At 44.2% G+C, this 17,269-nt stretch overlaps 1 protein-coding gene across 3 annotated transcripts in view; it reads left to right on the plus strand.

Annotated features, from left to right (window-relative positions):
* The first annotated feature begins 3,325 nt into the window (after positions 1-3,325).
* The window catches only part of PIAS1 (protein inhibitor of activated STAT 1), a 51,827-nt gene continuing 37,883 nt past the window's right edge, over positions 3,326-17,269 (plus strand). For 2 of the 3 annotated variants that reach the window (XR_002119087.3, XM_085234258.1), the window contains exon 1: positions 3,326-3,454. Coding sequence is in view for 2 of the 3 variants with exons in the window: in XM_085234258.1 (XP_085090384.1) it covers positions 3,326-3,454 (129 nt within the window). In the remaining variant the exon portion in view is untranslated. Of the gene's footprint in view, positions 3,530-17,269 lie in introns of all 3 variants that reach the window. The other variant, XM_085234259.1, reaches the window with a different exon arrangement.

Here is a 17,269-nt window from a genome sequence, read left to right on the forward strand (position 1 = left end):
GAAATTTTGAAAGATTAAACTCAAAATTGCAATGGAAAAAGAGTTTGTAGAGAGGCCAAGGCAGGCTTTGAGTGCTTGTAAAATGCACTCGTATGTGTACAGTAAAAAGGCAAGTTGATATTTAGGAACTGAAAAAACAGGAAATATGCAGATGAGGCTTGTATGTGTCACACTGTAACGCTGCATATGTAATTAAAGATGATAGTAACTCATTTACATGTGCTTTCCATCCTGCAATAACTTTGCTCTATCAGCAGGCCTGAGGACATAAAACAGGTAACCTTAACAGAGCAGTTCAGATTTTTTTCCTAATTTAGGATTTGAAGTGGCTAGCTCTCTGCGCATTTTAATAACGTGGGCACCGGTGATGTAATGAACACTTTCCTAAATAAGTACCAGCCCTTATTTTGGGCCTAATTTGAGATGGTGGTAATATAACATTGCACTTAGATGTGAATTCAGAGGAGACGTGTGCACCAGCCGAGTTTCAGTTACTTTACATTGCTGAACTTATTGTATAGCATGCGGAGAAATTCCATGCACGTTGTATATAAAGAATTAAAAGAATTTATTTAATCATTTGACGTGCTGGCTACTCGATTCCAAAATTTCCTTTGCATGTAATCAAGTAATTTCCACCAAAATGTATTTCTGCAACTTTTTTTTTCTGCCAGAAATGTCCATTTCAGTGACACATCTAAACGGTTCTTTCACCTCCAACAATCTTGGGAATAAAAGATGTTTTTAATGGTCTGATCATGTTTTAATATTAAGAAAGAGAGACATTTAGAACCTCTCTTTAAATGACTTAAAATTCAGGACAAAAATGCAACCTCCACGACTTGGAGCAGAAAGCAAGTTTGCACTGTTAGAAAAAGAGGAAGGTCTTGGAGATTCAGGCTAATGAAAACAACATGTCAGTAGAAAAACTGCATATCTGTATAAAAATGTTACTGTGTCTGAACACGGTTTTCAGAAAGTGAGTTATTTGACATGGTAGGCTTTCTGGGAGGTTACGACATAGAAAAATGGAAGAAATTAGGGTAGAAGGTAGATTCTGGCAGCCATTTATTTTATTGCAATCCAGCAAAAAAAAGGGGAAATGAACTTTTGAAAATTGGGAATTGAAAATACCAAAGCTTTGAAAGTTTCAGGAAAACCCTTGATCTTTATTTTTATCTCTTCTCCTCCTTCGTTGGGGGAAGTGTTAAAAGAAAAAAAATACTGAGTTTTTTGCTTAGGAAAAGAGGTTACTGACAACTGGGAGGCTGTTTTGGAGGTGTTCTCACCTGCTCTGGTGCAGCTTAGGTGCACTGCTGAAATGACAGAATTGTGGGGGATCTGAGTGTTGCTATCACCGACGGAACTGCAGCAGAACTGGAGCAACTGGGAGCATCTCTGAAAATCGCTGTCTGTTGACAAAGTTTTTCTTGGCAAAGAAACCCTCATTTAAGTCTCAGGAGCAGAGAGGAACAAAATTTCATTACATGTAAATAATTGTCTAAAAATAGAAGCACAGATTGTTTTTCACATTAAGTGAGTTCCTTCTTCAAGCTAAAGTATATAGCACATTACAAAAAAGTGACTATCAAAAGTCTAAACTGAAAAACGGAGGGTCTGTGTTTTGCATTGCAAAAAATACAGCATTTAGGGAGAACCATTTTGAATGGAATTGTCGGTATCCTCTCATTTAGCTTGCTCCTTTATTTTAACGTATCTGAAGACATAGCCTATTTTATTTAGAGCAAGTTTTGAAAGAGGACACTGTGGTTTATGGCCATGTGTCAGGTTTGATAGCACTATGCCATGATTTAGCAAAGCACTTAAACACATGTCCACATCCCACTGAATTTGGTAGGAAGTGAAAAAGTAGAGGAAGAACTGTTTGCTGTGCAGCAAGCTTCTTTCAGGAGAAAAAAAAGAAAAAAAAGAAAAAAAAAAACAAATGAGGATTCGCCTTCATGATCATAGATCTTTTTGTCAAATTCTTTATGTTAGACACAAACCAATAGATCATAAGAAGATTATGTTTATTAAACATATTCAATCAGTCAAAATGAAATATTCTAACATGGGCTGGTTCAGACCACTGAAATAGATCAGCTAATTATGGTACATGTGGGTGTAATGGGTAGTCATCTGACTTTTGCTTTTTTAGACATCTTGCCTAGCACCCTGCCCCCTCCCCAAACCAGCCTTCAGACTTTGCATTACATGCAGCATTAAGCCAGAGTATCTGCTACTTATCAGCCTTTTTCATTGCTCATTTTCTGAATGCTTCAGTCGATATGCCAGTGCTCAATGGTAAGCGAAATCAATGAGAACAGTGGATGTTTGGTGTACCTGCAAGAGAAACGGGATATATCCGTGACCAGGAGCATGGAGCGGGCTGACACAGAGGAGTCCAAAGATGCTCCTAAGCTTTTTCTGCCATTCTGGTCCTGAGACCAAGCTGGGGAATGCTTCTGGATGAAACACTTGGAAACAAAACGTTTGTAAAGGAAGGAGGTTGCTTTCTGTTGTTCAGAAAACAGGACTTCATGTATATTCTCACCGCCAACAGGATGGTATCAAAAAGCTACTTAGTAGGAGATATTTGATACCGCTATCACATTTTCCCCTCAATGGAAACTGCCTAATTTTAAATTGTGGCTAACTACCCAGGTCACATGGGAGACATAAATTATAATTCAGAAATAATCACGAGTAGTAATCTCTTTACCATCGATTCCCCGTGTGGCCTCAAGCATGCTTTCCTCCATCCGCAGAGTGGAGGTATTAATGCTTTTCTATCTCGCAACGCAGATAATGTAAGTGCTTTCTGAATGTATGATGATGAATTTTATGGAAGCTGCGGAAAACGGGCAAATTTGGTCTCACTTAAAAGGATGTACAATATTGACCTTTGCGCCCAAGACCATTTTTCCACCTCGCGTGCTGGAAGTAAAGGCCAAGTGGAAAAAGTGTGACAGCGATCAGTAATTACAAGGAATAAGAAGCAGAGTGGCAAATTCCAGTTTTAATCAACTTATTGCTGTAGGAATGTGTGTCCACCGTTCCCCCGCCGCCGCCCCAGGGTGGGCCCAGCGTTCCCCCCTCAGAGCCCCGCTGAGGAGAGTGGCTCTCCCAGTGCCCCATTCCCTTGGAGGAGCAATGAAAGTGGGCCGCGTCGTCACAGGGGAAACTTTTCGCACTCAGGGCTCGGGAACGATCCCGCAGCAATGCGTGCGTACGGAGAAAGAAATGCGGGATCCCCCAACCCCGCGTGTGGAGGGGGAGAGGGAAAGAGAGAGAGATCCCTGAAGGAGCACAGGGGAGGGACAAAATGGCGCCGCGATTCAAACGCTGCGCGCTGCGTGCGGGCGGGAGGGGGCGGTGGGGGGGGCGGTGTCCCGGCGGGGTTCACTGCGCCTGCGCCCGGAGTTGCAAGATGGCGGACAGTGCGGAACTAAAGGTAAAGCGCAGCTCCAATTCCCTCCGCGACGCCGCTCGGGGCCGCGCTCCTCTCAGCGCTGCGGGGCGAAGCGAGGTGCTGCGTGGTGACTCCGCGGGGCCGCCTTCATTTGAGGGCTGAGGGACGGAGCGGGGCGGGCGGCGGAGCGGAGCTCTCCCCGCCGGGCAGTGCCCCCCCAGGCGTGGGGAGCAGCCCGGGGCGGGGGGGGGGGCAGCGGTTGAGCCGCCCTGAGATCTCCGGGGCGGGTACGGAACGCTCCGCTCGGGGCCGGGGGCCGAGCCCAGTGGCACGGCTCCGTCCGGGGCTGACAGGCGGCCGGGCCCCCCCCGCTCGGCCACGGGGGCCGTTAGGAGGCGTTGGCAGCCCCCCCACACAGCCCTTCCCCGGCCCTTCCCTCTGTCAGCGAAGTTATTTCTTCTTTAACTCCTCGGGGGTGGGGAGCGAGCCGGGCTGCGGTGCGGTGCTGAGCTGAGGCCCAGCGGGATGAGGCCGTCAGGGGTTGGGGCGGTGGGGGGTGTCAGGGAATCCATGCTGAGAAATTAAAGAAAAAGCCGACGGAACTTTGCGATCGTTTCGCGTTGGCGAGCTGGGGGTGTGAGCTGTGTGTGGCAGCGAGCTGGAAAGTTTGAGAGTTTGGCTGCGGCTGTCACAGGGCTCTTAGCAGGAGGGCTTCGCTTCCACGCTCTGTACTTTGCATCACGAGAGCCGTACGAATCAGGAGTGCGTCGAATATGACAGGAACTTGAGATTTACAGAGCGTGACCGGGGAAACTTGTTGTCTTTCCGAGGAGCCCTCGGTTTTCTGCACGCAGCGGTTTCCTGTGCTTTCATTTTTAGGGGCTGACAGTGCAGGCGCTGTGTGTGTGCCCCAAAGTCTGGGCTCTGTGCTTGCCAGATCCCATTCCCTTCAGTTCACTGCTGTCCTTTGTTTTTAAGCTGTCTTGCTTGAGCTGTGTTGCCCTCAAGACTTTTTCCCCCCAAATTATCCTTCCATGTAATGAGCTAAAGGATTGAGGTTTGATTCCAGCGTTAAACTTCTGTTAATCTCTGCATGGCGAATGTGAGCAGGTTCCTGGCTCTGCAGCTTTTGGTGCTGGGCTGGGTGCACGTGGTGATGCCTTTATAAGCATCTGACTTGAGTGCAATGAGGGAATAAAGTTTTTACAGTGTGTGTTGAGATGGCAGAGTGGTGGTCCAGAGGCAGTGCTAAAAGGCACATTTTCCCTATGAAAAGTGACGATGTATTGATCCTGAGAGCTTTGAGACCTGCCTGCTGAACGCCCTGTCCTGGTGTCTGCAGCATTACAGCCACAGCTCGTGCAGAACTGTATTTGTGCCCACTTGTCATCCCTGACTTCTTCATCGATCTCTGTCTGAATGCTGCTTCTTGAGTACCAGTGCTGAGAAATTATGATTTTATTTTTTTTTTTTTCCTTTAAAGTACTGTTGCTACCTCAGGGACTTGAAGGGTAAATGTCAATCTGACTGGTTTATTTTCAATTTCACTTCTCGGCTCAGGATATTTAGTGGTACTTGCAGGCTGGGACTTAGGATGGAAACTCTGCGGTCTGTGAGAAGTTGGCTGGTTTTGGTGGCTGTGAGGACTTGGCAGTTTATGGAAGAAAAAACCTTCATACATTCATGCTTTGAAGACTTCAACATTGGAGGGGCTTGACTGCTTTTTTTTTTTTTTTTTTCCTCTAGGATATACAAAAAAAAGAGGTGGGTGGGTGCTGCTCTCTGGGAGGGAGAGAAAAACATGGAAGCATGGAAGTTCTGCTCGTGGTCATGTCTATCATGTCCTGGGTTTTCCAGGAGCAGCCTGGCTCTGTTATTGGGTATTGGGTAGGGTGAGTGATCCTTGAAAAAAGGAGGCTAACAGAAAGCTGCTCTGTCAGGTTTGGTGCAGGGAATGTTTTCATGCAGATGTACATCCCTAGAAAGCAAGCTTTTATGTTTGCTCTTTTTGTAAAGCTTAAAGAAAACTAAGGGGAGGGTTTGTGATCGAGACTCTGCTATTTGAGGAATGAACACAGACTTCTTTTTATTACTTTAATTTTCTTGGGTGAAATTTTTCCACGTTTCTCCTCTGATTAATTAGGAAGTGGCATTGATTTCAGATCTAGTGACCTTTAAAGCTAAAATCAAATGTAATAATTGGCAGTGTCTGGCTTGCCCGTGCGGGGTGAAGTTTGTCAGAGTTTTTCTTTCTCTAAAACTTTCTTGCCTTCCTGTGCAAAGAACCACGGGGTTATGTGCGGGTAACGTACACACATTTAAATTGGGGAATGTGATACGGCATGGGGTATTGCCAGATGCCCCAAGTAAAATAAAAGAACTTGCTTCCTTAAGAGAAACAGCGGTCATCTTGCTTGCTGTAATTTTTCACATAATGTTAAGTCATGAAATAACCTTTCCTGTGATGTATTTTCTTACCAGGATCAAGAGTATTTCAGTCTTGTGCCCCATTAGAGAATGTTTGTCCTATTGAAAGAAAAATAATCAGATAAGATCAAACCTACTTTGCAGATCGTAGCCTTGTAAGGTTACTGAATTCTTCGGTACTTTCCAAGTTCTGGATAAATTGAACCAATATGTTTTTATTTCTGTTGGTGAAACAAGGTAACTGGAAAGTCTGTTCTGCAGATTACCTCCCTAACTCTGGAGGTTGAGACATACGTGAATTTTCCTGATCTTAATTACTATTCCTGTATAATTGCATACAGACTGTAATTTATCTCAAGGTAAGCTATTTAAAGCTCTTTCTAATTGGAAGGAGTATACTTGAGTGATTAAATCTTTCCTTCAATATTTCTTACATCTCTTTAAATTGGTTATTAGACTGTTGTGATCTTTGCCTTCTACTCAAGTCTTTTGGAAATCATTACACAATTTGCAATAATCAATTCAATTATACATGGATCAAAGAATGAAAAAGAAAAGCTTATGTTCTAGTATTGTCATTCTTGATACTGTCCTAAGAAGCTGGTTTGGTAAGCACATGCTGGGAGGTTTTCTCCTTTGTTCTCTCTCCTTTTAAGAAAGTGCCTTTGGGGATTGAAGAGATCCCTGGTGTGTTTCTTGTTAGACACAATTTATACCATTATAAAAAAAAAAAAAAGTGAGCCAAGAGTTTGAATGAAAAATCATAATAGCATTTCCACACAATGGTGATGAAAACAAGCCATTTAAGAGCATGCAGTGGGGAAATACCCCTCCCCTAAATATGGGGAAGCGGAGTTTTGGGGGGAGAGGCTGGCAGCACGGCTTTCAGGTGGCGGTGCTATCAGTGACAAATGGATCTCTGGTGTGGAAATGTGGTTGTTAAGTTGCGTTGTCGATGCTAATAAGCATAAGCTACCTATTTTGGTATTCAATTAGAATTTTACTCTTCTGTATTATGAGCAATTTTTGCTTAATCCTTTTACTGGGGTTGCGTGTTTCTGCGATTAAAGGCAATATAATCCACTTTTCATTGTGAAGTGAGTCCTGGATTACGTTATTTTCATGCCAGTAATTTGGTGTGTGTCAGTATCGCTGTGCTGTGGTCTAGGTATCACTTCTCAGGTTTTCTCTTCAGCATTGGCGTTGCAGGTGTCAGATGGATAAAATTGGCGGCTGAGCATCACTGTTGAGCTGTCAAAATCCCAATCCGTAACACTTCTTTATGGCCGATAAGGACAGATTGCTTGTTGTGTACACGTAAATACAGTGTCAGCACATTTCCAGTAAAAACCCCTCCCAGACGCCAGGGGCCATCCTGGAAGTGTTTGTGGGCTGTGCAAATGAAGTTTGTATTTATTGCCGCTTGTGAGAAGGGGGAGAGGATAACCGTCGGTTGCTCCAAATATCTCTGTTTTGGTTACAGAGAGATTTAGCAATCACAGTTAAAAAGCTTAGATGGGAAGAGATGGGCGGGGGCAGAGGCACCTAATGTAGCTGTATTCTCCAGGAATGAGAGCCAAGCCCAGCTGGGTAGGGGAGTGCTCAGGGCTGCAGGCTGCTGGTGGGAATGGCTGTGGATCAGGTGCACGAGGGATACTTAAAAGCATCCCTTGGAGCTGGATTGGGGCAGTTAAGATTTCTTCAGATAGCGGAGTTATTTATGGGGATGGAGATGATGGATATGGTTTATAGTCTGACCTGTGCTTATGCAGAGCGCAGAGATAAGTGTGGACTTGTCACTAATGTGTTTGGCATGACGGATTTTATTTCCTGTAATCTGTTCTTGTAGAAGTCAACATCTGATCATTTTTCTCTTTAGCGCTGTTACAGTGGAAAACAAAACAGAACTTGTAAACACTTGAGGCTCAAGTGCTGCCTGTAATTGTTCAGAGATACCCCAGTTTTCTCCATGGCTGCTGCGTGGCCCTGGAGCAGCACTCGTCACCTTGTGCTGGTGGGAGCTGAGCCCCAGGGCCGTGGGCTCCATTGGCACTGGGGTCTCACCTAAAACAGCTGAATTTGGGGTAACTGTCCCTGCCTTGCTGTGACTCAGTGTTTTCAAAAGGTAGTTTGTGGACTTCCGTATTACCTGTTGTCCCAGAGGGTTTGTGGCTGGGAAATGGATGGATCGCTTGCAGATTTTCTCTTAGGGGGTGATTTGGTGTTTGGCACTTTGGCCCCTTTCTGCCTGCAACATTGAGTTGTCTCAGCATTGACTGTTTACTTTTGCTGCTGTGCTTCCGCTTGAGAAAATTCTGCTCAGATATGAGATGCTACAGGTGCTCCTTTCTTTCAAGTGGGAGACCCTGCTTTATGGCCCTCCGTAAAACTAAATTAAAATCTTAAGAAAACCAGGAGTAAAGAATGCAAACATGATTCTGTGTTTAAAAAGCTGGCGATAGGTACCGTGTGCATTCTGCAGTTAGCTCATGCTGTCCTTGGTGAGCAGGAACTTCACCTCTGGGTAGCATAGAGAGGAGAAAAGTTTGTTCTGTTCTCAGGGGGAGTGAAAAAGGAAATCATTGTTTGGATGACTGCTGGGACACGTGCTTGGCAGCTTTGGAGTCCTCTCAGGCAAGCTCAGGTACTGCTTGTCCCGTTGCTGTGCCACTATTCCAGCTCTTTGTAAGCTAGTACGTGCTCGGAGTGTTGGTTTGGGCTTTTTGAAATGAGAGAATTGGATTTTACAATGCAAAAATTGCAAGTAGGACCTTCAATGGTAGTCTGTTCATGAAATTAAATGCATTTCTTAAGAGCAGATTCTTTTGCTAGTAAAAATGGTGGGGGGTGTGAGGAGAAGAAAGCACCTCTAGTAGCTTACAGAAGGGTGTTTATTTCTGTAAGTTAACTCAGTGCTGTCAAAGCTATTTTGAACAGCTGTAAGTCATTGCCAAAAACGTGGCCGTTTTGGAGTAAATGAGAAACTTTGGGGCTACAACAAAAAATAAAGGATCTTAAACCTTTGCATATGAGAATATATGGAGTTTGGGTGCATGGGATGGGACATACCGACTTAGCCAGCTTTATTCTAATCTTGCAGAATGTTCCGTAGCGGGTAACGCTGTGCTGCTGTTCTGTGTGCTGTGGTTCAGGGCTTTCTATTGTCATTTCTCCTCTTCCTTTGCTGATGCTTCCATGTCTGATTTAGGAATTTCTCAGCTCTTTGCTTAATCTTAGTCTCCCGTTGGTATTGGAGGTGCTGCATCCCTGCTCTTATGTTAGCATGTACTGAAGGGATGCCAGAGCACTCTAGACAAGCGCTGTATCCCAAAATTAAAGGAGAGTAGGAGCAAGCAGAAGGTGAGTATAGCATGAAAGAAGTGGAAAGCCAGTGTGTAACTACCCAGGGGTCAATCTAAGCTTGACCTTTATAGGAAACAATTTATGAGAGGCTTATACAGGAAGTGACATGGTAAGTAATGGAAAAGGAGCATCTTAAAGCCATTGCTTAATGCAAATAGAGCATGAAGCTGTGTGGATAGGCTAGAGTTTGCTTAGCATGCAGAGATGGTGTTACTCGTTTATGCGCATCACTGAAGATTGCTCTGTAGTGAAGTTCCCTGGTTTTGTTTAGGAAATGGTAATGAGCTTCCTGGATGTATGCTATTAGCCATGTATGAGTTCTGCTTCCACCTGAGCTGCACAGGCTGCAGGCAGCGCTTCAGTTGCCAGATTCCATCCTAGAGGTCTGTTTTAACAGCAAGACAGATTAAGAAAAGGTGAGTTTTAGTCTTTACCCTGCTCTGGGGCCGATGCACAACCAGCTGCTTTTCCAGAGCGGTAAGCTGTGAAGCAGCTCTTTATCTCTGTAGATGTTTCCTTCACCGTGTTTTACGTGTTTATAGTATATACAAAGAGTGCTCTCTCCCAGTTTCCAGCCTGGGTCTGATCTGTCATGCTAAATTCATCAAGCTGAGAGTTCAGAAGGACTCTCCTGTTAGCTTTTCTAAGTGTTGCTTTCAGTTTCACACTTACTTGCCTCCTTGATCCCGACCACAGATTGCATGGTACTTCGGGTTGAGTGGCCACGAGCAGTCCCCAGTCCATCTCCTGCTCAGAGTGGGTTCAGCTGTGAGGTCAGAACAGGTTAGGCAGCGCTTTATCCCATCTAGCCTTTAAACCCTTGGAGATGGAGACTGTGTAACCTCTGTGGGCGATCTCTCTCACTGCTTAACCATCCTGTGGTGGAAACGGCTTTTTTTTTTTTTCTTTTCCATATCCAGTCCTAACCTTTTGTTTCAGCTTGTGCTCTTTGTCTTGCACCCTGCTGTGTACCCCTTCGAAGAGCCTGAACCTGTCCTCTTGTGCGTGCTGGATGGGTAGCGGCAATGTAGGAACAAATCATTACCAGCTTCAGAAACGTGCACTGCTGAATCTGAGACCATCCGTTGATACTTCTGGAAAAGATGAGAGTTGCTTCGGAGAGCTGGACTTCAAAAGTGGTCAGTCTTCTGTTGGAGGTGGTGGCAGGTGGCCGGCAGGAGCTGGGCATCTCTTCACCAGCAGGCTCAGGAAGGTTCTTGTTTGTTCTGAAAGCTGCTACGTGAAGCTCCCCTGCTCTTTCCTCCAAACCCACTCCAATTAAATATATGGTTATAAAGCAGGCTGAAAGCTGGGCACCTTCTACTTACTGCTCCCTCACTTTCCGAAGGCGCATCCCTTGTGGTTGTAACTCATATGTGCAGACAGATAGGAAACGTTCTCAGAATCTATGCTGGGCAAGAGCTGAGTCACAATCTTCAGGCAAAGGTGACGACAGAGGGATGGTATTTGGAGGCAGGTACACCAGGCTTTGTGCTTAATAAGGCAGCCATTCAGCTTTTCAACTGGAAACATCACCAGTTAGCAGGCAGAGTAGAACGTAGGATGGAAACAGCAGCAAACTTGGTTTAGCTTGGCAATTCGGTAGAGGTGCAGCTATTTATTTGTTGACTTTTAAACACCTAAGCAGATGTCAAATCCGGTAGGGATGATACGTTTGGTTCAGGTAAAGATCTGTAATTTGAGCTGCAAAAGTGAGTTGTGAAAAAGTTGTGCGGATGGGAATGTTTTCTGGTATACTCATTCTTCATACTGTTTCTTGAGACTCCCTTGATAAAATGATCTCACTTTTGTGCAGATGTTGTATCTTGTTTCCCTGGTGCAAAATAAGAGCCTTTCAAAGAGTCCAAGTATTTGTGTAGATTTTCAGCTTATTGAAAATCTGTTGGGGAGGGCTGCACTCGGGCTATCTATGGAGTTGTTAGCACACCTATAAATACATTGCACCAAAATGAAAAACGGAGAAACTTCAGCAGTGGTACAGAAACAAAGCTGTTCTCTTCCTTAGGTTCCATGTTGGTTTAGCAGTATCTCAGCAGGGAATCTGCTGAGGCCACTTGATGGCAGGGCTTCAAATTTTTTTAATCAAGTATCAGGCTCGTTGTCAGTTTGAATTACAAGTACTTCACATAATATTTTTCTAAAGGGAGTACACCCAGGTTTTCATACAGTTCATAATTTTCGCTTCTACCTCTGCTGTTAGGGTCTGACTCTTTCAGTTGAGAGGTAACGTTTTTATGAGAGCTCTTGACAATGTCACTTGGAGCTCTGAGGAAACAGCTAAAAATAGAGATGTGTTCCAAAGGCGAGTGAAAGAGTGTGAGACCGAGGGTACGTTTAGCTCAGTTTTGTTTCCTTTCAGCTTCCACAAGTGAATATAGTGAAGACCAGCAAGGGGGCAAACATGAGAGATAAGTCCCACCTCCCTGCAGGGCTCTCGCAGTCTCTGGCTCTTTTCAGCTCAGCCCTGTGACCCTGCTGGGGCTGCAGGCTGGGTGAGCTGGAATGAGTCCTTCCCAAGTGCTCACACAGGTTGCTCCTGAGCACGCATGCGCTGCATCTGTTCCCGGCATTGTGATGGCAATTTCTGTTGTTTTGCTGCTTTGCTGCATGGAGGCCCTTATCATTTTGTTTGGAGTCTGTTCTTGTCCAGCTTCATGCTCTGATCGCTCCTCTGTGTCACTGAAGAGACTGAACAGCTGATCCCTGTCCGCTCTGCTCAAACTGCACGTGGTTCTACGGGCTGCTGTCGTGTCCATCCCTGCGTTCTCTGTTTTCAAGGCTGAAAAGTCTTAGCTTTTGCTGAATGACTTGTCATCCTTCTGTGAACCTTGTCGCTTCTAACATTTATGTATTTTTAAGATGAGGCAACCAAAGCCATCTACACTTAGCTATCTGGATAAAACAGGGATTAATATAGCAAGTAGTGGTTTATCGTGTTCTCTATTTCTTTTTGAATAATCTCTAACAATACCTTGTGTATTTGACTGTGACTGAGCTGATATTTCCATGTGTCTGTTTATCGAGGGGCCAGAAGCTGCTCTGGGGTTGGGAAAGGTCGTTCAGAGCCCATTGCTGCTTACACCGAGCTTGGTCCATCTGTCTCCATAGGCATCACGTTACGTTTACATGCATTGAATTGCTCTGGCACTCAGTCTCCTGAGATCTTTTGGTGCTTCCCCAGTGCGCCTTCATCCTTATGACCACATCGTATTGTCAGCAACTTTGTCACAGCTGATCACTTTGTTTTCTAGGTCACTAACAAGCAGGTTAAGCTGCATGTGCCAGCGTGGGCCCCTGCAGAACTCCATGCATGACCTTCCTCTATTGTTTTAACTTGGATGGGATTGTAATAGAAGAACTTTGAATAGCAAACTAGGGATCTCTGACCCGTTTAGAAACAAAAAAGCTGTAAGAATACCTGGCTTGTGTGCGCGGACTGGATTTTCAGAGTTTCAACCTGTGCTACGCAGTTGTTTTTAAACATGTACAACTGAGGAGGTGCCCAGCTGTTTGAAGGGGAAGCAGAGATGTGTTGAAACTTGTTGCCTGAGTTTGGTTAATTAGAAAAGCTTTTTTTTTTTTTTAAAGGCAGCTTTGTTTTTCAGCCTACATTCTCACAGCTTAGTAAAGGACTTGAGCTCCGTGTTAGTGGATTAACTGCATTGGCTGCCTCTGGTTGTATTTTTTCCTGAAAGAGGGCATTTGGTGCTTTTGGGATACGGGCTGAGCCAGGTTGGGGAAATAATGCACAGCTTACAGCATCCTTACCTGGGAGGAAACTAGCTATCTAGTGAGCCTACCAGGAGACAGAAAGATGAAAACACTTCATTGTAAAGTGCTGGACTGAAACCCAGAAAATCCTGCTTTTGTCAGGAGAATCCTAAATGACAATAATGAGCTACCGAGGGCTTGTATATATGCAAATTCCTCTTGAGAGTGGGATTTGGAGGAGTGCTGTTAATGAGGGGTGCAGTGGTTCGGCCACCAGAGATTAAATAAATGGGGCAGTGGCTGCAGCATTGCCCCTTGTACTCCGTGGGGAGCGAGGAGAGCTGTCTGTGGGCACTGCTGCAGAAAGGCAGAGCGTCTCTGTTGTCACTTGGTCAGGGTTTCCATGGAAGTTTGAACTGTGCTATCAAAGTTTTCTTAGGCAGCCGTTTTATGGAGAAAGCCAAGTTAAACGCGCTATCGTTTCTGGAGTTTACTTGCAGAGTTATAATGTATTTTAAATCATAGGTGTGGCTGAAAGTTGGAAAATGGAACCTTCATTCCATCAGGCAGTTTGTTTCCATGCATGGCGGGGGGTAATTGTGTGAATACATTCAATTAATGCGGCATTATTTTGACTCTGAGAAGAATCCGGTGGCAGTGAAAGGTGCCGATGGCACGTGGCACGAAATGTCCCTTAGCACCGAGCAAGGTTCCTTGGTGTGTCTCCTTAGGCAAGCTTTGGAAGGAGTGTTTCTGTCTGTGCTGTATGTGGGCCAGGAAAATATTGCATAGAGGATGTATTCTTAGCTTTCTAACACTGCTGAGTGTTTCGTCCTGGGATTAATCATTGCTAACTAATGCGTTCTTAAGCACTGCCTGCTTGTCTTTGAGCCTGCAGGTAACACAGTGCAGTTAATAGATGTAAAAATATGTTTGTCCGTCATAGACAACACTGGAAGGGCTGGGAGAACAGAGCAGCCCTAAGTCTGAGGGGTGCAGCAGGAGAGTGGTTTTAGGATCACTTTGTGGCAGCCTGGATACATCTTTATGTGCTGTCACTGGCCAGTGCCATTGGAACTGATGTCTTTGTCTTTTTTTTTGGGTGCTGAAGAAAGCAGGAAGCTCTGCTTCCTCTCCTTGTGGCCATTGGCAGCATGTTCACCCACTTTTGACATAGGTATTTTTTACCCAGGTACTGATTTCTCCTCTCCAATTACAAATGACACTTTAAAATAGACGTGTCTCAATATCTGATGTAAATATAAATTCCATGTCATGTTGTTGCAATAATTTCATATTTGATGCACCTGTACAGTTAGGAATGCGTTAGATTTTAGAGTACATTTAAATAATCAGACCTGTGATTTGTGTTCTGCTCTGTGCTGTGATGGTCAGTCAGTACCTCATCAGAGTTTGCAAGTTTCTTCTCTTGGCTTACCAGGTACTCACACGTGGTTCAGGCATGGCTTTCTTGCTGGCACTTCTTTGGCATGGTGTTTCTCTCTAACCTAGACCTGTTGTCTGAACAAAAAAATGAGCTAGGATAGGAAAGAGTGGTTCTACTCAGCATCTCATTGATTTAGTTTCATGCGTAACCCCGTGTGTTCTGTGGTGGGCATAAGTAGTCATAGTCCACTGAACTGTTCCCCATCCCCAACTGATGCCTTCTTCCCTTCACTCAGATGTGTTTGAAATCAGCACTGTGTCAAAGTAGAGGTGAATTCGCATTAATCTGTGCTCTGAGAACATCAGTGTGTAAACTGGAGGCTTCCTGCTGTGTTGGGTGGTCTCTGCAGGTCTGGTGGGATGTTCCTGTTGTGTGATGTTTCTTACCTGGTGCTTGGAGGAATGGTGATGCGAAAGGGAGGAAAAAACCAACCTCAAACTACATGGATGGCAGGATGATTGCTTGATGGAATATTTGTTTTTCTGCTTATTGACAGAGTGGGAACCTTTGCTCTCTCCCCCTCCCACCTCCCCATGCTTATTTCTGCCGTAACAATTAAGAACACTTGTTAGCAGTAATAAATCATTCTCAGCAAACTGCTATTACAGGGGAATAGGGTATTTGGCCAGTATATTTCATAGGTATTTATTGTGAGGAGATTTATTTCATTTGGGTTCTGTTTTCCCTTTTGGCAAGGGTGATATTCTAACGATGATAAATCACAAGTGTTTCCCATACGTGATGTTTTATCTGATCTCTTAATTTTCCTGTTCTTCTCCCTTCCTTCCGTTCTTCCTTCCTCCAGCACTTCCTCCCTCTCCACTTTTTCCTCTAGTTGCATTTATTGACTGTTGTCATCTCTATACTCAAATGGCTACAGATGAAAGCAGTACCAAGTGCTTCCATGCACCCAGTGAGGTACTGGTGGTACTGGTGTGTGCTTCACAATGGCAGGGCTGGTGTGGCTCTGGCCCTGCCTGTGCGAGGCTTGGAGCTGCTGCCCGTAGCTGTGTGTGGACCCTGCAGCTCTTCCTCGAGGCAGGTCACAAAGCCTGGGAATGTGTTTTTCAGAATGGATCTTCCTGAGGAGGGCTGCTTTAAAGTCTAACAGAAGATGCCATCTTAGCTTTTTTCTTCATTATTTTTTATGTTAATGGGAGTTGTGGACAGATGATTCCAGTTATTCAATTTTCCTTCTCCGAGGGCATAATCGGTTACTTCCAAGGGAAGGGAGGATCAATTAGATACTGGCTTCCGCCTGCTGTTCCATAGTTTTCAAACTGCTACCCAAGTTTAATATGATCGTTAAGACTTCTTTGGATGACAGTATAAGTCAGTGATGACTCAGCCCGTGTCTTGTATTGCATCCTAGGAAAATGAGCACACTGAGGAAGAAAGACCCAAACAGAACAGCAGTCTATTGGAGAATGTGTTGAGCATCTGTTTGTATAATTTCATATCCTGAAGTGTTATATCAAGCGAGCTAAGTAGAAAAACTTCATTTATTTACAATGGACAACTAACTCGTCAGTACTTGGTGCTAATTTACAGCATGTGCAGAATAGAGCACTTTGCAGTTTTGTAATGTAAAGGAATAGAGAAGTTGTTTTTTTTTTTTTTAAAGAAAAAAAACCTTGGAGGAAAGCAGGCATGTGTTATAGCATTAATTTGCTTTAATCAAGTGATGCTTAAGTTAGCTATTGCATGTGAAGAACCAACATCTGTTGATGCAGTAGAGACTTAAATAACTGCTGCAAGCAAACATCAGAACTGAAAGTGAGAATGTAAGTCTTGGAATTGTTGTGCTTTGCTGCTCAGAGCTTCTATAAGCTTCTCGTGGAAGCTGCCTCTTTATCCTTGCTGCAATGTGAGTGCATTCATTGAATTCCAGGTACATTCTTCTCCAGCTTCCCTTCTGGATTGGCTTCCCAAAGCTACGTGTGCTTCAAGCAGATAGTTTAGATATTTAGAAACTAACCAGAGCTTAGTTCTCTGGTGTTCAGCTGAAAAAGGAAGGCTAAATGCTCTTGTTTAGCAGGCTCCCTATCTGTAAATCTCAAATCAGTCACATTGTTCATGTAACCATTGCTTTTGTGTTTTAATTGCAAGTTTAAAAATGCATGTGTACTTTTTTTAAAACTGAAGATCGCTGGGCTTAGGAATAAATGATTGAAATGATTGCCCAGTGTGGTGTCCAGAAGTTGTAATGTCTTGATCCTTTTGAAACTACGAGATGATCTTTCAGACTGTTACTGAATGCTGTACAAGACATATTTTGATTTTTACCAATGCAGGCTTGTGGTGTAACCAGCTAGAGACTGTAATGTGAACATGGTGTGTTTAGCAGCTCTTGGGACAGCTGTGTTTGCAGCCCGTGTGAAGTGTATGGTGGAGGAATTCTCTCTTGTCTGCCAGCTGAAAGGCTTTAGTTAAGAACGCTGTTAATAAAAAGTAAAGTTATCTGGCAGTGACCCTCTCCCAAATAGCTGAAAGTAATTGTCTTCCTTTTTAGCCCTAGGTGTAAGCTGTTAGTCTTGAGGCATGTTGTTTTGTATCCAGGGATGGTCTAAACTGGTATTTCTGCAATTACTTGTCATGAAAATGATGCTAGTGCGTAGCTCTGTAAAAGTAATTCCCATCTGCAAGGACAAATACACTGGGGACAATTAAGTCTGAGTGTGGCTGAAAAAAACCCTCAAGTCTCCAAGAACTGGAATGAAGATTACTACTGTCAGCAACCTTATTTAATAGCAGAAGTCCTAATATAGCTCACCTAGTGGGTACAGTCTCTCAAGAGCGATAAAACTTGTATGGATTAAGATGAAAATGTGAGTGACTTGAAATAAAACCCAGCATAGACGTGATGGAGGGCTGCACCTGCCTTCTTC

The sequence above is a fragment of the Meleagris gallopavo genome, chromosome 12 (genome assembly GCF_905368555.1).
Source record: "Meleagris gallopavo chromosome 12, MGAL_WU_HG_1.1, whole genome shotgun sequence".
Taxonomy (NCBI): Eukaryota; Metazoa; Chordata; class Aves; order Galliformes; family Phasianidae; genus Meleagris; species Meleagris gallopavo.